General features: G+C 47.2%; 1 protein-coding gene across 4 annotated transcripts; it reads left to right on the top strand.

Annotated features, from left to right (window-relative positions):
- Nucleotides 1-12: 12 nt before the first annotated feature.
- On the top strand, nt 13-16659 carry ZNF408 (zinc finger protein 408). Of its 4 annotated transcripts, XM_056801853.1 has the most exons (5): nt 13-125; nt 5793-6174; nt 9490-9548; nt 9793-10043; nt 11014-16659. In XM_056801853.1, exons 3-5 carry the CDS (start codon nt 9490-9492, stop codon nt 12516-12518), a joined length of 1815 nt encoding a protein of 604 aa, XP_056657831.1. In that variant the 5' UTR covers nt 13-125; nt 5793-6174; the 3' UTR covers nt 12519-16659. The 4 variants fall into 4 exon arrangements, with proteins under 4 accessions (XP_056657831.1, XP_007497451.1, XP_056657830.1 ...); XM_007497389.3 differs by lacking the exons at nt 13-125; nt 5793-6174 and adding an exon at nt 6856-7460; XM_056801852.1 differs by lacking the exons at nt 13-125; nt 5793-6174 and adding an exon at nt 7548-7879.
- The last annotated feature ends 1181 nt before the right edge of the window (nt 16660-17840 follow it).

Here is a 17840-nt window from a genome sequence, read left to right as displayed (position 1 = left end):
AAACAAACAGGGCCGTTTCCTGGAGCTCCGATCCGCCGCTTCCGCCTTAGGTTCGCCCCTGTCCGGTACCATTAGTGCCCGCTTCCGCCCCGAAGGAGTGAAGCTGAGAAATAAGGTTCCGCCGGGTAAGTAAGATTCCGCCGGCACTTGGCGGAGCTGCGCTCTGAGCGCATGCGTGATGCGGGGACAGAGGGTCGCCGGGGTGCTTAGTACACATGGAAAGGGCTTGCTGGATACCGGAGTAACCACAGGAGAACAAATTAGCGAGCCCAGAGAAAATAATGGGAAGTCCTGGGTGTGGCGCGGAAAGGGCCTTAGAATTGGGCCAAGCCTTGGCTGCTAGGTGGTGCAATGGAGAGTGCACTGGGCTTGGAATCTAAAATACTCTTCTTCATTCAAATCCAACCCCAGACACTTAAAGGCTGTGTGACCAAGGGCAAGTCATTTACCCCCTTTTCCTCAGTTTCCCTATCTGGAAAATGGCAAACCACTCCAGTACCTTTGCTACGAAAATCCCCAAGGAGTCACAAAGAGTCGTTGACGACTGAAAAACAACCTGTCATTTAACAACAGCTCACCCGTCTTGACAGTTAATAAATGCTTTTTGACTTGAAGTGGAGATACATTACTGGACTTGGAGTTGGGAAGACTTGTGTGCCAATCCTGCCCCAGACTCTTCATTTCTGCCTGCTCTTAGGGGGATAAAAAGAAATAATGAAAGCATACACCTCCCAGGGTTGTTGTAAGGATCTAATAAGGAATAATGAGGAATTTTTATCCCGAATATAGCTTGCTCTGTATATATTTCTCTCCATTAGATTGTAAGTACCTCAGGGGTAGGGACTATTTTTTTTTTATTATTCTTTTGGTATCCCCAGCATTTAGATAGTGCCTGGCACATTGTAGGTGCTTAATAAATGTTTATTGATTGAATGAAAGGTTCAAATAAGACAATATTTGTAAAGCCTTTTGCCAGCTTTACAATGCTATATAAATGCTAGTTGTCATTACTATTGTCATCATTGTTATTATGAAGGGAATTCCTAGTGAGAAAACTCTTTCCCTCAACAGATTGCCACTTGTCTTTTGCCTGATAGACTTACCTGAGGCATAATATCTTCCCAAAGTCACCCAGTCAGGCTTTGACAGAGGTGGTAAGTTAGTAGTGGTAGTCTCTTGGTGTCCGAGAATGACAATTGTCTTTGTGCGTTTTCATCTATGGTGTACTCTCATATGGCTTTGGAGTCCAAAGACTGAGGTGCAAAGTTTGTGGCATATGGGGCATGGGACGCCAGTTGTTACGGGAGGTGCGGTTGTGGCCTGGTGTCAGCGTTCAGGAGCAGCTGCAAGATGTCGACGTCGCTCATCTTCAAAGGTGGTGGCGGCCTGGTGAATGTGGGTTCACCAGCTGCTTCTGTCAGAGGCAGCGAGTTCTAGTTGCTTTGGTGTAATGCCAGCCCATTTCAAGTTTGACTTTAGCTGATCCTTGAATCTTTTCTTTGGTCGGCCTTGTTTCCTGAGTCAAGCTGACAGTTCACTATAGAATACCTGTCTTGGTATTCGCTGTGGGTCCATGCAGATGACATGTCCAGACCATCTTAGCTGGGTTTTGAGGACCATGACTTCGATGCTGGTGGAGTTGGCTCTGTCAAGGACTTCCTGGTTGGTGATTCGGTCCTGCCATCGGATCCTCATGACTAACCAGTGTGAGATCTAAAATGGTTGAGGTCTTAAACTATAGTGAGTTAAAATGGTGGAAGATATAAATTGTGATAGATATAAGAGAGGGTGAGTAAATTTGACCACAGAAATATGTTTCACTACAGTGTCTTGGGTTTAAATCAAATATAAGGTGGTCACCAAGGAAATATTCCCAATTATTCAAATACCCAAGTCAATTGGGTTTTATAGAGATTTTAATTAACAATACAATGAGTAATCAAAGAAAGAGAGAGAGAGAGTAAGAAATGAATAAGTATGAAGGGCCTCAAACCAATATGGCCTAGACCTGAGTCTTAAAAGAGAAATCAGTCAGTTTTTTATAACTCACCATAAGATCTGTCTAAGTAAGGATTTCTAATGACACCAGGCCAGCAGCATCTCAGCTGCTTTCACCAGCTCCCTCCTCCATCTGAATGTTTCAGAATGACTCCCCAGCTCTTCTCTGAGCTCTTATTTTTAAGGGCAAAATCTTCTCTGTCACCTCCCCTAAGTCCTTACATCTACCAATCACTGTAGATGTTTCTAAAGGACCGCCCATTTTGAATTCACAGCTGAGTAGTTTTAATCTCTTTAGTAAGTCAGGAAAAAAATGCTGCTGTGTCGACAAATTTCATTAAGAAAAACCTCTGGAAAAAAAAATGCTTGGAAATGATCAAATAAAATATATTAAAAAAAAAAAAAAGAAAAACCTCTGAATAAGTTATCACCCTTTTAGGTTTAAGTAGTTTACAAGTTACCCCATCTTTATAGGTACTTAGTATCCCATTGTATCAATTCTAAAACAGTCATGACTCAAAGAACTTCCTGTCCTTTCCATAAGCATGGGTCAAAGCACTTTCCATTGTTCTCAAGGAGCTCTCTGTCCTAAAGCAGTCCTAAGTAGGGTGGAGTAGGGATATTCCCAAGGCAAGGAGCCCTCACATTCAAGTAGAATTCTCACTATCTGCTAGGGAATTTTTTTAAGTAGAAGATTCCCCAATGGGGAAATTTCCAACATTCATAAGTCTGAGAAATTTTGAGGTTTACACCAGAGAGAGCGTTGGTGGAATTGCTCCAGCTGTTTCATGTGCTTTCGGTACAGTGTCCATGTCTCATAACCGTACAGGAGCGAGCTGAGGACCACAGCGTTGTACACTTTGAACTTCGTCGCAGTGCTTACACCGTTGTGTTGGAGGACTTTGGAGCGCAGCCTCCCGAGTGCCTGGCTGGCCTTTTGGATCCTGGCATTGATCTCGTGGTCTAGGGACCAGTCGTTGGCGATGGTGTTGCCCAGGTACTTGAAAGTGTTGATGTTAGAAAGCTGCGTGCTGTCGATTGTAATGCATGGCTGGTTCGTTGGCCTCCCTGGCGCGGGTTGGAACAGCACCTCTGTTTTGCTGAGGCTGATAGTCAGGCCAAACAGTTTTGTTGCGGTAGGGAACCTGTCCACAATGGTTTGAAGATGATTTTCTTGGTGGGCCATGAGAGCACAGTCATCTGCAAAGAGAGCTTCCAGGATGAGTCTCTCTGTTGTCTTTGTTTTTGCAGTCAGGCGGCGAAGGTCGAATAGTGAGCCATCCAGTCGGTATTTGATATAGACACCCAGGTCTAGATCTATCACAGCATGTCGTAATACTTGTGTAAAGTATAGGTTGAATAGTACTGGAGCGACACGGCCTTGTTTCACACCATTGGAGATGTTGAAGCAATCGGAAGTCTCTCCATCAGATATGACTTCCCCTGTCATGTCTACATGAAAGAGCTGGATCAGTTTGACAAATTTTGCTGGGCAGCCGAGCTTGTGATCACCCATAATGTGTCCCTGTTCACTGTGTCGAATGCCTTCGTCAGGTCTATGAAGACAGTGTAGAGACTCAGGTTCTGCTCAAGTCATTTTTCCTGCTTTTGCCTCACCGTGAAGACCATGTCGATGGTGCTGCGATCTGGTCGGAAGCCACATTGTGATTCAGGCAGGTTCTGCTCTGAAACAGATGACAGGAGTCTGTTGAGTATAACACGGGTGAGGATCTTTCCAGCAGCGGAGAGTAGAGAGATGCCTCTGTAGTTGTCACAGGCTGCTCATGCGCCTTTGTTCTTGTATAGGGCTACAATGGAGGCATCTCTGAGTTCTTGGGGCATGTCTTCTTCTTCCCATATGCTGGTCAGCACTATGTAGAATGCCTGAAGCGCCTTTCCCTTTAAGGCCTTGTACACCTCGGTTGGGATCCCGTCTTTACTGGGTGCCTTACCTGTACTCATTTGTTTAATAGCTTTTTGGACTTCCTCTATTGAAGGAGGGACGTCAAGTTGTTCAATGGTGCGATTTGGGGGGATCTGGTCAAGGTCTCTTTGGTCGGCTGAAGAAGGTCAGTTGAGAAGCTGACTGAAGTGTTCTTTCCACCTGTTGCTGATGCCTTTTTTATCTTTTACGAGAGTGTCACCATTAGAGGATAGCAAGGGAGTGGTGGTGGGTTTTAATGGCCCATAGACAGTCTTGAGGGCACTGAAAAATTGTTTGTAGTTTTTCATATCAGCAAAGCGCTGGATTTCTTCTGCCTTTTTTTCCCACCATCGGTCTTGCATCTTCCTGATCTCACACTGTGCCGTGGCTTGGAGAGACTTGAATCTGTCCTTTTTAGGAGCAGAGTTTGGGTTATTTTGCCACTCCATAAAGGCTTTGTTCTTTTTGCTCAATAGGTCTTCAATAGCAGTGTTGTTCTTGTTGAACCAGTCCTGGTGGTTGCGTTGTTTGGGGCCTAGGACTGCCTTTGATGCTTCCTTCACTGCGTCTCTGAACTGGTTCCATTTCTCGGTTGAGCTTCCAGTGAGTGGTCCCTTGGCAGACAGCTTGTTGTCCAGGCAGGACTGGAATGTTTGCAAATAAGATGGATCTCTAAGACGACTCACATTGTAAAATGCTTGAACTGTCTAGGCGCGTTTGGTATGGCGAGGCGCAATGTCACTCTAACCAATTGGTGGTCTGTCCAGCATTCAGCTCCCCTCATGGCTCTGGTGATCTGTGCATCCTGGATGTCTCACCGGCATACAATGATGTAGTCAATGAGATGGCACTGTTTTGATTGTGGGTGCATCCATGTTGTTTTATATTTGTTCGCCATTCTGAACACAGTGTTCATGATGGTGAGTTAGAACTCTGAGCATTTGCTGAGTAGCAGTAGGCCGTTGTTGTTCATTTTGCCCATGCCGTGTTTGCCAAGCACTCCTTTCCATCTTTCATGGTCCTGGCCAACGTGGGCGTTGAAGTTTCCCAGTAGTATCAACTTGTCATTTGTGGGCACTGAGTGCAGGACGGCACTCAGATCAGAGTAGAACTGCTCAATGGTCTCCTCTGTGTTGGTCAGTGTAGGGGCATATGCGCTGATGATTGTGGCATACCAGTCTTTGCTGAGAGGCAAAAGGATCTTCATGAGCCTCTCGCTGATGCCCAAAGGCAAGTCTGGCAGGTGTTTGAGCAAACTGGTCTTGATAGCCAGGCTGACACCATGGATTCTGTCTTCATTTGTGGCTCTACCTTTCCAGAAGAAGGTGTATCCAGTGGTGGGTTCGCTGAGTGATCCCTCTTCTGGTAAGCGTGTTTCGCTTAATGCCGCGATGTATAGTAATTAAAATAGTTGAGGCCACAAACTGTAATGATTATAAGAGTGGTTGTTAAAATTGTGACTGCAGAAAATATGGTTTCAAGACAGTGTCTTGTTTTTAAATCAAATATAAGGTGGTTGCCAGGGAAAAATTCCCAATTATTAAAATATACCCAAGTCAGCTGGGTTTTATAGAGATTTTAATTAATACAAAATTAAGGAATAAATGAAAGAGAGAGAGAGAGAGAGAGAGAGAGAGAGAGAGAGAGAGAGAGAGAGAGAGAGAGAGAGAGAGAGAGAAAATAATAGGAAAAGAACTAGACCAGCTTAGGCCAGCCTTAAGAGAGAGATCAGTCAGTTTTTATCCACTCACCACAAGATTTGTCCCAAGCAAGATTCTAGTGTTCTAGTGTTAGAAACAGCATACAGTTTATCGGGTAAAGATGGCTAGAAGCCAGAGGCCTGAGCCAAGATGGTCGGGCTTGTCTTTAGGATGGAGTTGCTTGGTCTTAACTGCTCACATACACACAGAGAATATCAGGATGGGAAAAGATGTCATAGCTCCGAGGAACACAGAAGTTTCTAGCTCACAGAAACCTGGAAGATTTGATCAGGGAACCTCAGCTACCTCCTTCAACCAGATACAAAATGACCACAGGAAGTAACCCTCGGCTCTCCCCTGCGTCCAGTAATCAACAGACCCCATAGATCTCTGCATGTCACCTTTTAAGCAGACCTCCATTCCAGAATGGGATCCATAGAGTTCTGTGCATGAGCCAGGCTTTGCAAAGTCATACACAGACCCTTGCAAATCTCCCATCTATCTCTTTTCTATTCTTCAGAACAAATACATAGTATTGATTCTAAATAAAAGGTGAGTGGTTTTTTTTTTGTTGTTGTTTTTAATGAAAGCTTGCCAACAGTATTAAATGCTTTCTACATTCCAGGAACTGTGCAAAATGCTAGGGACATATAATGAGACAAAAGATAGTCCTTGCCTTCAAGGAGCTTCCAATCAGGTTGGTTGTTGTCCTTCATTCTCAAAGAGGACCCAAATGACATCACTGGTGATGTGTTTTGACTTGACCATAAATTAGATTTAAGTGAGGCAGAGTTGTACAGAGTCATCAACATCACTCTCTCTTTCCCTGAGTCATTGACAACCAGTGGCAAGACAAAAGTCAGGACAACTAGCAATGGCCTAGGATGCAATAGATGACAATGGCTTTTTTGATGTCTCTAATCAAGTTCTAAGTGCTCCACAGTGCCTTCTTATGCCCTCTTCATCGCTCTTGGAACAATTGTTCTCTACCAATTCCACTGGGTGAGTCTTCACATGCTTGAGATAGGTGACTCATCGACAGGCTTAAGGCCTGTGGGTTACCATTAAACTTGTTTAGCTTGTCTGCTGAGACTGCTTACTGAGGTGTGGCTGTTTTGCTTACCCTATAGCTTCCTGGAGCCAAAGGGGAGAATTGGGTGAGAGTTGGATACCAAAGGTGGATGAGCAGTCTCAGGGTTTGGCAAGTCCTCCCACCAGAAGTGCTAGTACTCCCTGAGCCGCTAGGTGGCGCCATGGTGCACAGAACACTGATGCTCTGTCCAGAGGTGCTTGGTCTTCCCTGGGCAGTTAAGTTACTGTCGTGTACAGAACAAAGGCCCTCTCCTATATTCCCTAATCTAAAAGAGACTTGAACCCTGGTCTTCCTGCCTTCCAAATCCGCAGATTCCACTTCATTCATGACTGTCCCCTCTTGAGGACGGCTCTCCACTCAACTGACTGCATCTGCCTGTAATGATGAGAATTCTCAGTATTATAGTTCCAATCAGTGGGTGGTACAGCGGAAAACCTTTACTATGGGGTGATCGTGAGCAAGTCGTTTCACCTGTGCCTGCCAGGACTCCTCGTCTGTAAAATGAGGATAACAGCACCTACGTAGCTTCCAATGTAGTTGTGGGATAGTACTTGTAAAGCACTTTGCACATTTTAAAGTGCTATGGAAATCCTGGCTATCATCCATTATCGCTATTATTGTCCTGGGTTAAAGGTGCGGAACTCCCCTGTGGCCAGTGGATTTGAAGTTCTGCACCACTGGATCCGGAGTTCCAACTCCCTGGGTTCCCTGGAGCCTCAGTTTCCCCTTCTGTAATCGGAGGGAGGTAAGACCCCGCCCCCAGTTCTCCCAGCGGAAATCCGGCTGCGTTCCTCGAGCAGGCGGAATCCCGGGAGCAGGCGCGTGTTTCCGGGGGAGTGTCGTGGGCGGCCCTCACTTCCGCCTGCGGTGGAAGCGGGTGTGCTGGGCCGCTGAGGCCCGAGAGCTGTGCTGGCTGCTACGTGTGCGAGCCCAGGGCCGGGGCTGGGGGCTTCCCCCAGCCCCCCCGCGCCCCTCCCGGCCGCCGAGCCCGAGCCGGGGCCCGCAGCTACCGCTGCCCAGGCCCTGCGCAGCCTTCCTCGCGGCCTGGCCCTGGGCCCATCGGGCGCCCGGCGGCGGCGCCTCGGGGTCTGGTGCGTCGGGACCGCTCTGCGACAGGGGCTGCTTTGGGGGCCTCTGGAGGAATCGGGGCCCGGGGCTCAGGAGGTACGGAGGGCCGCGGCGTGGGAAGGGCTTAAGTCTCCTCGTCTGTCCGATGCCGCCCGGCACCGGCAGCTCCCCCCACCCCCACCCTTCTACTTTCCCGAGACGGCGGCGCAGCCCAGGGCACCGTCCAGCTCACTGCTTCAGTTTCCTTGTCTGTCAAGCCTACCCACCTTCAGCTGGGACCCGAAAGGCTCCCTTTCCCTCCGCAATAATCCGGGCCCCAAAGACCCAGACCAGACGAGCGAAGGGCTGTAAGGAGCTGGGGAGACCCGGGGTGGCCGCCAGACTCTGGGTGGAGAGGGCAGAGATCTGTTCCCTTTGACAACTTTGCACCCTCAGTCCCTGGCACGGTTTAGGCGCCTAATATAGAAGTAAATCCTGAAAGATCGATCTATCGATCAATTGCTGTTTGCCTCATCAATAACCCTTAATGTAGTGGTCACTTCTGTGACCTCTCCAGGTCTTATCCCCCTACTCGTGTCCAGTGAGTCCCTGTAGACTGTCATCTCTAGACTTTGTGATTCTTCTAGCACCTTGGACAGCGTCGGGCACAGAGTAGGTACTCGGGAAACCTGGTTTCCAAAATGTACAGGGGGAGCGTTGGCCCAGGAAGGCTTCTAAGGGAAGCCAGAGCCTGGCTGGTAGACTGATAGGGCCTTGTCCCACTTCTCTGAAATGTGACAGTTTAGTTCAGGATGGGAGGACTGTGAAGAGGGAGATTCTCCAAGAAGAGCTAGGAAAGAGAACCTTCTAGGCAGAGGAACCCAGGATTGACTGGAAAAGGAGGGGGAAGAGAACCAGCAAACTCTCAGTCCGTGAACAAGAATTTGTTAATTCCCTCCTGTGTGCCGGCTAGGGCCTGAGAATGCCAGAATTAACTAGGACTTATAAAGCAATCTGTATCTGTTTGCTGATTTTAATCTTCACACCAATCCTGCAAAGGAAGTGCTTTGTTATCCCTATTTTTCAGGCAAGGAAACCAGCACAATGCCCAGGTTCACACAGCCAGTGAATTTCTGAAGTAGGACTAGAACTCAGGGCTTCCTAGGACAAGAACAAAAGGATACTTTCTCTGAAAGAGCTTAGGTTTTACTTTGGGGATACCACATCTGAATCAATAACAATCAAATGAAAAAGTGTTCACTATGTGCCAAGTTCTGTGCTAAGCACTGAGCATACAAACAAAAGAAACTATCTCTGGGCTCAAGAGCTCATGTTCTGAGTGAGGAAAATAATGCAGTGGTCCTCAAGGTGTAGCCACAAGGTGACTGTCAAGGCTAGGGGGCAGGAGCAGGGTGGGTGGTAAAGACTAGTGGTCCTCAGGCTTATCAAAAGGGGGTCTGGTTGCTAATTCCCTACTCATTAAAAGTGTGAGTGGTCTTTCTGAGGTCATCATTTCCCCATGTCTCACTTATCATCTGTAAAATGGGGAGATTCAGTTTTGCCAGCCTGCTGCACCAAGGAAATGATTTCTTCATTTAGTAAATATTTGCTTGTTTTGTGAGAATCAAATGCAGTGCTGTGGGGGCGGCTGTGAAGAGTAAATGAGGTGGTGAATATACAAGTTTGTAAACTGTGAAACAAGTTTATGGTTGTGTTATCTCTTTCAGATGTTGCTGGGCCTGTGGAGGGATGTGCGTGTGTGTGAGCAGAGCTCAGGGTGGGCCAGGTGAGTAGGGGTGTGATGGAGGAGTGGATAAGTCTGACCTGTATAGCCTAGAATGGAAGCTTTATGGGGGCAGCCACTGTACCATACAGTGTTTCTTTTCGTCATAGCATTTAGAATGGTCTAAGTTCTCATTGAGCGTGCATGTCAGAAAAATTAGGTTGGAAGCATCTAAATATATAGCTCAGGTATTTCAGAGCAAGCAGCTTCACCAAATGATCCTAACTGGCCTCTGGCCTTCTTGTAGTTTGGTGCAACAGGGCCGGAGGAAGAAGGAGGGGAATGTGACCCCCGTGAGGATTGGTGAGAGGCTCCACCTGCAAGTATCCCAGACCATCCTACCTGGCTGTGAACTGTTGCTGTGGCCCCAGTCTCCCAGCACAGGCCCAGGACATGCAGAGGAACAGCCATTGACCATGGAGTCAGGGTCAGGGCTGGGGACCACAGTACTAACCGATGGGGTCTCTCCTGAAGGGGACTCTACTGAGCCATGCACAGGTATGTTTTTGTTGGAGACAGCCGAGAAGGGGCCAGCAGGCTTTATGCCATGGGGGACCACCCAGAGACGAAGTTTTTTTTTTTATTTGAAATTTTTATTTTAATTAATTAATTCAGAATATTTTTCCAAGGTTACAGGATTCATGTTCTTTTCCTCCCCTCCTCCTCTCTCCCCTCCCCACCCCAGCCAATGAGCAAATCCACTGGGTTTTACATGTATCATTGATCAAGACCTATTTCTATATTATTGATATTTGCACTGGGGTGATCATTTAGAATCTACATCCCCAATCATATCCTCATCAAATCATGTGATCAAGAAGTTGTTTTTCTTCTGTGTTTCCGCTCCCACAGTTCTTCTGGATGTGGATAATGTTCTTTCTCATAAGTCCCTCAGAATTGTCCTGGATCATTGCTTTGCTGCTAGTAGAGAAGTCCATTATGTTCAATTGTGCCACAGTGTATCCATCCCAGAGACTAACTCTTGCTGGTTGGATTTCCCTAGGAGGGTCTGGCTCTGATCCCAATAAGATGCATTGAAGCAGCAGAAAAACAACAGCCTCTAAAAGGCCCCAGAGTTTACAGAGCGCTGGGCCTGGGGTCAGGAGGATCCAATGAAAATCCTGCTTCAGTCACTGACTAGTAGGACCCTGAACCAGTCTCCTAACCTACCTGCCTCAGTTTCCTTAGCTATAAAGTGGAGATAATAAGAGACTTTGCCCTCTGGGGCTGCAGTGAGGATCTATTGAGATAATGGTTACAAAGCACTTAGCTCAGTGGCAGGTTAGGAGAAGGCTATGATTTCCTGGGGGGCACCAGGAGCAGCATTTTCCCATCATTCAGTTCCCCAGGGAAGATGTCTGTCATTGCCTCACCTAGAGACCCAGGCTGGGGTAGACAAAGTACAGTTTCTTGACAGCTGGCTCATCTCAGGCTGTGCTGATGCTCCTCTCCTCCTCTTCCCTTTCAGCCATCTCTCCCCAGCAGGGCCTTGCCAACAAGAAAGACACAAAACAGAGCCTGGAGTTTGGGCCTAAATCCCAGGGTGATCACATGGAAGAAGAGGGGGAGAAGGAGGAAGAGAGGGAAGGAAGAATAGCCCCCCTGCCAGACAGCCCTGCAGAAGGGACACAGCTGCCCCAGAGCAACCTGTCCATAGGTCCAGGGGATCTGAGCCCCAGCAATTCGAGCTCGTCGTCTGCAGCTCCTGGGGGGGCCCCTCGGCTCAGCCCCCGCCTGGCTAACAGATCTTGTAAGCTGTTTGGCCCCGGAAGCCCCCGGGACCGCCAGGCTGGAGAGGCAGAGCACTCAGACCTCACCAAGCCTCCTGGGGGAACTGCCCGGCACTCCTCTAGGCGCTACCACTGTACTGTGTGCAGCAAGGCCTTCCTGCAGCTCTGCCACCTGAAGAAGCACCAGTTTGTCCATGCAGGGCATAAGCCATTCCTTTGCACGGAGTGTGGCAAGAGCTACAGCTCCGAGGAGAGCTTCAAGGCCCACATGCTAGGACACCGGGGCGTCCGGCCCTTCCCCTGCCCACAGTGTGACAAGGCCTACGGCACCCGCCGAGACTTACGAGAGCACCAGGTGGTACACTCAGGCGCCCGCCCCTTCACGTGCGACCAGTGTGGGAAGGCCTTCGCCCGGCGGCCTTCCTTAAGGCTTCACCGCAAGACCCATCAAGTGCCTGCTGCCCCCACCCCATGCCCCTGCCCCATCTGTGGGCGCCACCTGGCCAACCAAGGCTCCCTGAGGAACCACATGCGCCTCCACACAGGTGAGAAGCCCTTCCTGTGCCCCCACTGTGGCCGGGCCTTTCGCCAGCGCGGCAACCTGCGGGGACACCTGCGCCTCCACACTGGCGAGCGCCCCTACCGCTGCCCACATTGCACAGATGCCTTCCCACAGCTGCCGGAGCTGCGGAGGCATCTCATCTCCCACACAGGCGAGGCCCATCTGTGCCCAGTGTGTGGCAAAGCCCTGAGGGATCCCCACACGCTTCGAGCCCATGAACGCCTGCACTCCGGCGAAAGGCCCTTTCCCTGCCCCCAGTGTGGCCGGGCATATACTCTGGCCACCAAGCTGCGGCGCCACCTCAAGTCTCACCTGGCAGACAAGCCTTTCCGCTGCCCGACCTGTGGCATGGGCTACACCCTGCTGCAGAGCCTCAAAAGGCACCAGCTCAGCCATCAGGCTAAAGGCCCGAGTGGCTGCACTGCCACCTCGGCCAAGCCCAGCGTGGTGCTGCTCCAGGCGGAGACAGAGCTGGTAGTCGCCCCAAGCGAAGAGGATTCCTCCCCCACCCCCACCTCTCCCCCAGCAGATGTCATCGAGATCTCCATTTCAGAGGGCGAGGACAGATGCATTGTGGTTCAGGAAGAGCCAGGACCCGGGCATAGCCTGGTCCTCATTCCAGAGGGCATGGCAGGGTTCAGCACTGTGGCTGAAGTGGTGGAAGTGGAGACAGGCCCCTGACGTTGTCCTGCTCCCAGCTGGCCCTCCAGAAAAGTCCCTTCTATAAAAATGTCTTATTTTCTAGTGGCTTGGTGTCGAGTGTCTCCCTGGACTGATCTCTCTTTGTATTGTCTAACTGGAACCAGAAGGAGAAGGTCAGATGGTTCCTGGATATGGCGAGGGCCCCCCACGACCTCCTCCTTTGGAAAGCTCCAAGTGCTCATGGCGGTGTGGACTGTGGCCTGCTCCGAACCCAGTTGTCCCCAGAGGCCGAGCTGGGGTGCCAGCTGTCCCTGCGCACCTGGCCTGTGAAATTTCCACCTGGGGCTTGTGAGCTGGTCACTCCCTCACCAGGGAGAGTGCAAAGGCAGGAGCAGCATCAGCAGCTCCTGAGCCAGAATTAAGCACCTCCCCATCAGGAATGGGAGTGGCGTGATGGCGTTCCTCAGCTCACCAAATCCCGATGGAGTAGACCAGCTGGCCTGCTTTGGAGATACAGAGAAAGACAAAATGGGCCTTGTTTTGTGTTTCACAGACTGAAAAACAACTTGGTGGAACTGGAAGGAGGAGAGCCTGGCTTTAAATCTTGCCTTAGACACTAGTGGTGTGACCCTGGGCAAGTCACTGTTCTCTGAGCCTTCATTTTCCTCATTTGCAAAATGGGGATAATGGTGCTGTTGGGATCAAATGGGCCAGTGTCTTATCAGTGCTGTATAAATTTCAGCTGTAATTCTTGGTGGGACGCTATTTTGGAAGGGGCCAAATGTTAATTCTAGCTGGTGTTTCTAGAATCCTTTAAAGGTTAATTGAACATCTTACATGCACTATATCATTTGCTTCTAACAGAACCCTATGGGTTAAATGGTTCCCATTTTGTAAATGAGGATGCTGAGACCCCTAGGCAGAACTTGGGAAAACAGGGACATTGTGGGCAACTTGATTAGAGACCAACGTGAAGGTCAGTCTGTCTCTTGCTTTTGCCCAGGCTCTGAGAACATCAACAGTGGTTCTTGCTGAGCCGCCGCCGAAGAGGAGAGTAACAGTGTTGTGCACTGAGTGCCTGCTCTGGGCCCAGGGCTTTTTCTTTGTGTAGGGAACTTTAACAAGAAGGGGGCCTAGTCCTTACTCCCAAAGAATTTAGGCTCTCTTGGTCAAAACAGCACAAGATAATAGCATTGGGGAGCGTTGAAAAGCCTAAAGGCTGAGATGATTGAGAAAAACTTTACTTTGTGCCACACACTGAATGTGTGCTAAGTGCTGGGGTACAAATCTCTTCAGTCAGTACATGGATATTAGCACCTGTTAATGGCCAGAGGAAGGAAGAAAAAAGGTGAACAATTAGGACAGATTCTAGTCCTGACAATTAGTCTTAGAACTGGAACCAAACTTTGGACATGATCTCGCCTAGCCTCCTCATTGTGCAGAGAATGAAACGACTCCACAAATGAGCAGGATTTGCCCAGGAGCATCCAGCTAGGCAGGAACAGAACCAGCATGAGAATGTAAGTCTCCCCACTCTGGCCAGGGTTCTTTTTTCCCTAAAGGAATTAATGTAATGGTTATGTAATTTTAAAGAATCAGTGGGTAGGGGGCAACTAAGTGACTCAGTAAATGGCGAGCCACTGGGCCTAAAGATGTGAGGTCCTGGATTCAAATTTGGCCTCAGACACTTCCTAGCTGTGTGACCCTGGGCATGTCACTTAACTCCCATTGCCTAGCCCTTACTGCTCTTCTGCCTTTGAACCAATATACAGTATTGATTCTAAGAAGGAAGGTAGAGTTTCAAACAAACAAGCAAAAAGAATCAATGGAAGGGTCAGCTAGGTAAAGCACCAGGCTTGGAACCAAGGAGGATCTGGGTTCAAGTCTGGCCTCAGACACTTTCTAGCTGTGTGACCCTTAGAAAGTCACTTAACTGAAATTGCCTAGCTCTCACTTGATACTAAGTCAGAAGGTAAGGGTTAAAAAAAAATCAATGGAAAGACTTTTAACTATTTGTTACATTGAAATTCATTAGGAGGAAGAACATTCCTTCAAATTCTCCCAGAATAGAGAGAATTTTAAGGAGTCTTGGCTCATACAGACTATCTCAAAAAGTTTTTCCAACTTTAAAGGAAAGCAAAATTCTTGAGCTGAATTTGTTAGGTTTAGAACAAAGTCAACCAAGAGTTGTATTTTGTGTTGGATGTAAAATATAGCACTGTGGGACTCAAATTAATATGTACAGATCATGTATTCTCATTTTTTGGAGTGGAAAGAACCCTGAACTTGGTGTTAGTAGGCCGGCTTTGAATCCTGGTTCTCCCATCCATGCAAAGGGCCTTTCCAGCCCAGATGGTCTTTGTTAATAACTTCTATTTCTTTAGTGATTTATGATTTGCAAAGCATCTTACATACATTATGTCATTTGCCGAAAGGCAGCCTTGGAGTCAGGGAGATCGGGTGACTTACGTTAGCTGTGTGACCACGGGTAAGTCATTTAGCCCAGTGCCCCCAGCAACTCTCTGAGAGTTATTGAAGATCTCTATCGATGGAGAAAGTTGCCAAACAAACCCCAGGGCCAGACCAAAACACCCCTGTTAGATAGGTACCACTAATATTAGCCTTATTTTACAGAGGAGTAAACTAAAGCTCAGGAAAGTCCTAAGATTATTGGATTTTCAGAGTTGAAAAGGACCTTAAAGATCATCCAGGCCAGTGATTCTCATGCTGTGGTCGAGGGACCCTTGGGGGCCCATGAGAGCCTTTCAGTGGACCTATGAGGTCAAAACTATTTTCATGGTAATACTAAAACATTTTAAATTCTAATTCAATAGATATTAACAGACATAACCCATATAAACAAAAGCCTGTCGTTGGGGAAAGGTCCTCAATTTTTTAAAGTGTAGAGGGGTCAGGAGACCAAAAAGCTTGAAAAAGTTGCTCTAGTCTTTAGATAGATAGCAGTTGTTTTGTTTTGTTTTTCACAAAGGTTATTTTATAGTTTTTACAAAAGTTACAAAGTTAATTTACAAAGGAAGACATTCAGGATCATCAAGGTAAAGTGACTTACCAAAGGTCACGCAACCCTTATGTCATAAAACTACATAGGACTGGAGAATTGAAAGAGACTTAGTTGCCATCTAGTCCAGCCTATGCCCCAAAGGAATCCTTAGCATAATATACCCACCAAGTGGCCATCCAGTGTCTGAAGACCTCAACAAGGAGGAACAATCGAGGTGTTTCATTCTGCTTTTGGACAGTGCTAATTGTTAGCAAGTTCTTCCTGACACCAAGCGTAACTCAATTTGCTTGTCCATCCACTCTGGTTCTTCCCCTGGGGCCAAACATGAAGTAATCTCCTCTATGTGATAGTTACTTCAGATACTTAAAGACAATTGTCATGGGAGCAGCTGTGTAGCTCAGTGGATGGAGATCCAAGCCTAGAGACAGAAGGTCCTGGGTTCAAATCTGGCCTCAGACACTTCCCAGCTGTGTGACCCTGGGCAAGTCACTTGACCCCCATGGCCTAGCCCTTACCACTCTTCTGCCTTGGAGCCAATACACAGTAGTGATTCCAAGACAGAAGGTAAGGGTTTAAAAAGAAAACAAAACGACTGTCATGTCCCCTCTGAGTCATTAGAGTAACCCACTATAGACTCAAGGCTGTGGCTCCTGGTTGCCCTCCTCTGGACACTTTCCAGCGTGTCAAGTAGTTTTCTTGACCTCTGGTGTCCAGAGCTAAGCCCAGTATTCCAGATGAGGTTTGAAGAGGGCAGAGAACATGGGCCCGTCAGCACCGTGTTCCTGGAAGTGGAGCCTCAGTGCGGTCTGAGCTCACGTTAGCTTCTTTGGCGGCCACATTGTACTGTTGATTTTTGTTGACCTTTTGGTCTGCCAAAACTCTCAGCTCTTTGTCATAACAACTGCTATCTAGCTATGCCTCCCACAAGTTGATTTGTACCCTATGGAACATGTCACCTTCACCCCCCTCGATGTCATCTGATTAGATTTAGCCCAGTCCTCTAGCCTGTAAATATCTTCTGGGATCTGGATCATCCTCGAGTGTGTTACAGTTTGGTGTCATATGCAAATCTGGTGAGCATGATGTCTATACCTTCATTCAAGACATTGAAAAAGCTATTAAACAGTGCAGGGCCAAGCACAGATCCCTGGGAAGTGAGCCTGTGTCTTCTCCCTTTTCTTGTCTATTTAATTCTCTTTGCTATTATACTTTGCTGCCTTCCTAAAGTTCCTTTAGCTCTAACTTTTCATTTTGTATCCTGGGATCCTTCCCAGTTCTTTTGTTCTGGAACTATACTGTATCTTTTGATTTGTCTTACAACACATTTTTTAGTCCCATTTATGAGATAGTGAAGGCCTGATTAAACCATCTCAATATTGATATTCTCACTTTAAACAGTACCTCAGACACTAGGTGTGTGACCCTGGGCAAGTCACTTAACCCCGTTTGCCTAAAAAAAAAGGAACTGCAGTTATTTGGAAGAATGATTCCCAGACCTTCTTGAAGAGCCAATTAAAAATCAACGAAGATGTTTTCGTTATCACCCAGAGACAGCATTATTTTGCCAGACAATGAGTTATCTTGTCCTATAGTGCACAGGATGAATATAAAACAAAAAGATTACAGTGAAAATATCTCTTAGCTTTTGCACCAATGTCTGTTGCAAAGTATGAAAAGATAGAGAAATTCTACAAAGAAGTCTCTCGGGTCCTCCTAACTGAGTCACTAGGTTTATGCAGTGACTTCAGTGCAAAAGTGGGCATAGGAAAGGTAGACCAAAAATAGACTGGAAAATAGGGTTCTAGAATGAAAGAGCTTCAAAAGCTTGTTGACTATTGGTAAGCATCATGCCTATGTATCATGAATACTTTCCTTAAGAAGTGAGAAATGTTAAAGAAAAAATTTTACATGTAATTGGGAAGTATTCGATAAAAGAAATAAAAGAATATATTTTTTTAAAGTACCTCAGGAGACACTGGTTATAGAAAAGTACTGAACAAAAAAAATGAGAAGAAATCAGTGATAGCCTAGGACATAGTCCTTAGGAATCAGTTGTTTCTGTGTCATTGGAAGAACAACTTGTCAAAGCAGAAGGTCAGAACTGACAAAACCAGAAAGTTAAATCTGAGAAGGCCTAACGTGGTTATAGAAGCTTCATTCTGACCTATTTGGATGAACTGGTGACACTTTTATGTGGACTAATTCTGCAGTTTTTTGAAAATCAAAAATAGATAAAATACCTTGAAGCAAATTCTCATTTCCTTATAGAAGGCTTAACTGATGATAAAAACCAAAGCAAAACAACCCAATATATCAATTAGGAGAGTGCCTCATCCACA

This window comes from Monodelphis domestica, chromosome 6 (assembly GCF_027887165.1).
Source record: "Monodelphis domestica isolate mMonDom1 chromosome 6, mMonDom1.pri, whole genome shotgun sequence".
Taxonomy (NCBI): Eukaryota; Metazoa; Chordata; class Mammalia; order Didelphimorphia; family Didelphidae; genus Monodelphis; species Monodelphis domestica.
The sequence above is the reverse complement of the archived record's forward strand: the minus strand, read 5'-3'. Positions and strand labels throughout refer to the sequence as shown.